We start from the raw sequence: 5,831 nt of genomic DNA, 5'->3' as shown, positions 1-5,831 counted from the left end.
TACAAGAAGGGACAGAGCAGACTGTACCTCCTTAGGAGGCTCAAGTCCTTTGGGGTGTGTAGCAGACTACTGGTGATGTTCTACCAGTCTGTTGTGGCCAGCGTGCTCTTCTATGCAGTGGTATGCTGGGGAGGGGGCATCAATGCCGGTGAGCTCAACAGGCTCAACTAGAAAAAGTGCCCTTCCGGGCACAGGTCTCCACCAGGTTATCCACAGATCCGTGCAGTTAGAGGTAAAAACACTTTTCGGCCAGTTATAGCGCCACCTTGAGGCTGAGTTGAAATTGTTCATGTGGCATTTCGTCCTCGGCCTAGTGGGAATGTGGGTGCACAATTACACGGAAATCACGCGATGTGTTCATGATTTGCAGCATTTTGTTTGAAACTGAGCACTCCTGTGAACTTTGGAAGCCAATCTTAACCAATCAGGATGGAGTCTGATAAATCTGAAAGACCCGTTTCGTTGAATGGCTCTAGAGAGACTGTGTACCAATTTGCGTGATGTTTGGACAAAATCTGTAGGTGTACTGTGCAAAAACTTGTTTTGCACAAAGCGGCCTCCTGGTGGCGCTATAACAGGCCGTTCTGGAAAGTTTGGGGCAGAGGTTCATGGTTGGCATCCAGGGAGTGTGTGTGCAAAATATGGCATCGACCGGGTTAACGGTGGCCGAGATTAGCTGTTCACGGACACACGGACACACGGACGGACGGACGGACGGACACGCGGACGGACGGAGTGCAAAACATACTCTCCCCACATGCCTTCGGCCTGGTGGAGACAATAAAATTATAAAGAAGGCCAGCTCTGTTGTTGGCCTCCGAATGGAGAGCCTGCAGTCAGTCGCGGAGAGGAGGATCGGGGTTAAACTGGACTCCATGCGGGCAAATCCCTCCCACCCCTTCAATGAGGTGCTGCGGGACAGGACGAGCACCTTCAGCCGTAGGCTCACACTCCCCCTGATGCGCACGGAACGCTACAGACTCTCTTTCATGCCAACTGCCATCAGACTTTTTAATGCAAAGGCATAAGAACTGCCCCCCCCCCCCAAAATGGCATATGGTCCTTGGTTGTCTGGTCTTGTGTGATATGTCATTTGTGTCTGTTCTGTGTTGCTCTGTCTGTCCAGTAGTTTTTAGTTTCTATGCACTTTATGCTGTTGTAACACTTCAATTTCCCCTCGGGGATTAATAAAGTATATCTCATCTCATCTCTCTCGTCATTATGTCACATATAAACCCCTACATAAGACGGGCCTATGAGGGATTGTGGCAACCACACTTTGCAATTTTCAACATTGCGACTTTTCTAGTTATTATTTCCGTTTTTCTCTGTTGCCGGGTAGAGTTGACCAGATTGTCGGAAGAGGAACACCGATCACAGACAAGGACCGTCCCAAGGGAGCCAATGAGGAGCTTCCCGAGGACCCGAGCATGATGGGAAGGCTGGGGAAGGTGGAGAAACAGGTGAGCGATTATGTCATGTCACGCAGGTGAACGATGATGTCACGCAGGTGAGCGATGATGTCACGCAGGTGAACGATGATGTCACGCAGGTGAACGATGATGTCACGCAGGTGAACGATGATGTCACTGGTGGCGGTGAATGACCGGCAGCTACCTAAAGCTTGAAGGAAGTGACATCATCATGACAGTTTCCTGCCCCCCCCCGCAGGTGCTGTCCATGGAGAGAAAGCTGGACTTCCTGGTCAACATCTACATCCAGCGAATGGGAATCCCCCAATCTGAGACCGACGCCTACTTCGCTCCCAAGGAGCCTGACCCCGCCCCTCCCTACCAGAGTCCCGTGGATCACCTGAGCAAGAGCCGCTCCATGACCAGGATGTACGCGTACGTAATGTTAACTTGTACTAGTTCATGACCAGGATGTACGCGTACGTAATGTTAACTTGTACTAGTTCATGACCAGGATGAACGCGTACGTAATGTTAACTAGTACTAGTCCATGACCAGGATGAACGCGTACGTAATGTTAACTTGTACTAGTCCATGACCAGGATGAACGCGTACGTAATGTTAACTTGTACTAGTCCATGACCAGGATGTACGCGTACGTAATGTTAACTAGTACTAGTCCATGACCAGGATGTACGCGTACGTAATGTTAACTTGTACTAGTTCATGACCAGGATGTACACGTACGTAATGTTAACTAGTACTAGTCCATGACCAGGATGTACGCGTACGTAATGTTAACTTGTACTAGTCCATGACCAGGATGAACGCGTACGTAATGTTAACTTGTACTAGTCCATGACCAGGATGTACGCGTACGTAATGTTAACTAGTACTAGTCCATGACCAGGATGTACACGTACGTAATGTTAACTTGTACTAGTCCATGACCAGGATGAACGCGTACGTAATGTTAACTTGTACTAGTCCATGACCAGGATGAACGCGTACGTAATGTTAACTTGTACTAGTCCATGACCAGGATGTACGCGTACGTAATGTTAACTTGTACTAGTCCATGACCAGGATGTACGCGTACGTAATGTTAACTTGTACTAGTTCATGACCAGGATGTACGCGTACGTAATGTTAACTTGTACTAGTCCATGACCAGGATGTACGCGTACGTAATGTTAACTTGTACTAGTCCATGACCAGGACTGGATTACCAGTCGGGTGCCCAGACGGTTAAGCCCCCGCCTGGGCCGCGTACGTAATGTTAACCAGATGTCACCCAGCAATACAGCGATAACTCACTGGGTCTTTGTGAACTTATACTACATTAACCTACTTTATAACAAAAATAACAAATACTTAATAATAAAATAAATGCCTGGCAGGAACGTCGCGTCGGTTTAAGATAAATGCTCTAAAAATATATATTTAATGTCTTTTGTTTTCCCAAACAAAGAGCTACAGTCAGTCCCACCCACCACAGCTGGTACAGTTGTGTGGCTAGGCTGCAAACTGACGTGAGGTATCCTAGCATTAGCAACTTAACTACCATAAACTACAAGCATTTTTTTTCCCCCACTCACGACACGTTGAAGCCGTAAACTTCTTCTCCTGCGCTCACACAAAGAAACATGCCCGTTCTCAAACGTCCTATAGGGTGTGTACACGTCCTAGGGTGTGTACACGACCTAGCGCATCTTCAACGATACCAAACGAGAGAAGAATATTCAGATTTTACTTCATTATTATTTTTGAGTTGGACTCTAAGGCCACCGTACGCTCTGTGGTTTTGATCAGATCTTTATTTCTGACTTATCGTCCGCCTCTCGTTCAGAAATATGAACACGGGTTTCAGAGGAACAACATATTTTCAGAGGGGGGTCGGCGCCCAAATACATATATTTTTTGGGGCTCCTTGACATGAAATAGTTTGAGAACGAAAACTGTCATTTTGTAGAATCGTCCTTCTGTTTGTATAGTATTCATCTTCACTGTATTTCATTTGTTGCTAATAAATTATAAAATGTTCCTGACTGAAACATATTATAGTTACATTACTCTATTACTATCAGTACTCTTCATATTTATTGCATATATTTATATATTCCAGATGTCCAATAGGAGAGAAGCTGATCATATATTTATATATTCCAGATGTCCAATAGGAGAGAAGCTGATCAAATCTCAGTCGGCCAATAAGATCATCCGGTCCGTCAGCTCGCACAAGACCTTCGAGCCTCTGGCCAATCCCTGCCCTCCCTCCACCTCCTGGCAGCCAATCGGCTCCCAGCTCCACCAACAGGCTCCGCCCCAGAGCCCCGTGACGTGCGACACGTCGCTGGTTCGAATCCCGCCGCCGCCGGCCAATGAGCGCGCCTCGTCGGGAGAGCGTCACAACGGTGGGCGGGGCCATCGACACAGCGCCGGAGAGAAAGCGACAGGTGAGAGAGAGCGACAGGTGAGAGAGAGACAGGTGAGAGAGAGCGACAGGTGAGAGAGAGAGACAGGTGAGAGAGAGACAGGCGAGAGAGAGAGAGACAGGTGAGAGAGAGAGACAGGCGAGAGAGAGAGACAGGTGAGAGAGAGACAGGCGAGAGAGAGAGACGGGTGAGAGAGAGAGACAGGTGAGCATGTATTATAGCACAGGTCGTTTCGAGGAAGCAATCTGATTGGTTGAAACAGCCTTCTAGCCGTGGATCAAACGAGCACCACTCCACACCTAATCAAAACAAAGAATTCAGCTGCTCTGTTCTCCCAGAGCGCAGCAAACTGGGTGGCTAGGCTAGCTAGTTTCTTGGGACATTTGTGGTCGTAGTGATCTACAAGCAAGTGTAAAAGTCATTACGACGGCATCAACGCCCACTAAAATACATTTTAGTCGACTAAAACTAGACTGACTAAAACATTCCAGGTGACTAAAATGTGACTGAAACTAAATGAAAACTATTGAAGAGACTATGACTAAAACTAAAATAAAAATTTGCTGCCAAAAACAACACTGCTCAGGAGAGAAGCTGGGCAGTGACTCCATCTTTTCTCCGTCCACCTCAGGGGAGAAGGCGGGACACGGCAGTGACACCTCCATCGTCTCTCTCCCCTCCGTTGACCACGAGGACCTGGAGAGGTCCTTCAGCGGCTTCTCCATCTCGCAGTCCAGAGACCTCCGCCCGGAGGTGGTGCCCCCTGGAGGCCACCCAGAGGTCCTCAACAACGGCCTCCACGCCCCCACCCCCTCCTCCTCCTCCCGGCCGGGGGAGGAGCACAGAGGTGGAGACCACCACAGAGGAGGAGGTAAGCTTTAAGATTTTTGTATATGGTCCTTCGAGCCGGAATAGCTGACTACCCAAGTGTCACATCAAGGTCTTTTTGGCATGGATCGGGCAGATGGCCGGTTTGTAGCCAATGGGGTCAATGGAGCAGCACAATGCCATGGGCCCCTAGTCCCGCATAAAGAGTCTCTGTCTAACATGGTAGAATCATATAATTATATATATATATATATATATATATATGTTTAAGACCGGAAGTCAAGGGTTCACGTTCGTCTGACTCGATACATCCAGTACAACGGTGTATGGCAGAGTGTGCTATTGCTGTTTTGATCACTTAAAAAAAAAAAAAAAAAAGATTACAGATAAATATTAACCTACTAAGTACTACTACTACTACTACTACTACTACTAAGCCTACTACGTCTTGCGAGGAAATGGGGTACGGACGGACATTATTACCGCGGTTGACTGCTAAACACAAGTGCAAAAAGTATTACCTTTATAAGCTATTTTTAATATTTGTGTGACAACCTAATGTTCATGTGTAATCGTGACAGGCCTAGGAGAAGGAGGAGGAGGATCATCTCTCTACGTGGGCGGCGTTCGTCCCTACATCGCCAAAGGAGAGTCTGACGACAGCGACTCGGACCCGTGTGCGCCGTCGACGCCGCCCGCCACCGCCGCCCAGCGAGCCTGGAGCGGGAGCAAAGAGAACTAGCGATGGAGCTCGTTAATGTTTTTATTGATAACGAGCACCTTATATCGATCAGGCTTATCGAGCCGGGTTCTTATCGAGCCCACTATCGAGCATTTTATATTATTTTTGTGGGAAGACGGGAGACAATACATTCTGAACAGAACCAGTATCTTTTACTAGGGCCTTCAAATACAGTACTTTTCTTTTTCTTTAAAATATTTGTTTTACCTTTATTGATATGGTACAGTAATTAGACAGGAAAGGGGGAGAGAGATGGGGGGGGAGTGACACGTGGCACGCCGTCCGGCTGGCTCGGCAGCCTAGGTTCCCAGACAGTCGAACTAACCGTCCGGGCCACAAATACAGTACTTTTCTAACAGACGGAAGGCAATTGACCTTTTTACCAATATCATAATATTCTCATCCCCCGCTAAC

The 5,831-nt window shown here is 47.7% G+C and overlaps 1 protein-coding gene across 1 annotated transcript in view; it reads left to right on the top strand.

Annotated features, from left to right (window-relative positions):
* LOC310875993 (potassium voltage-gated channel subfamily KQT member 2-like) overlaps positions 1-5,417 on the top strand; it is a gene marked incomplete at both ends in the record, with an annotated part of 21,548 nt that extends 16,131 nt beyond the window's left edge. The window contains 6 exon segments of the mRNA XM_083789442.1: positions 1,343-1,463; positions 1,672-1,847; positions 3,582-3,885; positions 4,434-4,496; positions 4,499-4,718; positions 5,257-5,417. Coding sequence (XP_083645568.1) covers positions 1,343-1,463; positions 1,672-1,847; positions 3,582-3,885; positions 4,434-4,496; positions 4,499-4,718; positions 5,257-5,417 — 1,045 coding nt within the window.
* Between the last annotated feature and the right edge of the window lie 414 nt (positions 5,418-5,831).

This window comes from Protomyctophum parallelum (genome assembly GCF_964188405.1).
Source record: "Protomyctophum parallelum genome assembly, chromosome: 18".
Taxonomy (NCBI): domain Eukaryota; kingdom Metazoa; phylum Chordata; class Actinopteri; order Myctophiformes; family Myctophidae; genus Protomyctophum; species Protomyctophum parallelum.
The sequence above is the reverse complement of the archived record's forward strand: the minus strand, read 5'-3'. Positions and strand labels throughout refer to the sequence as shown.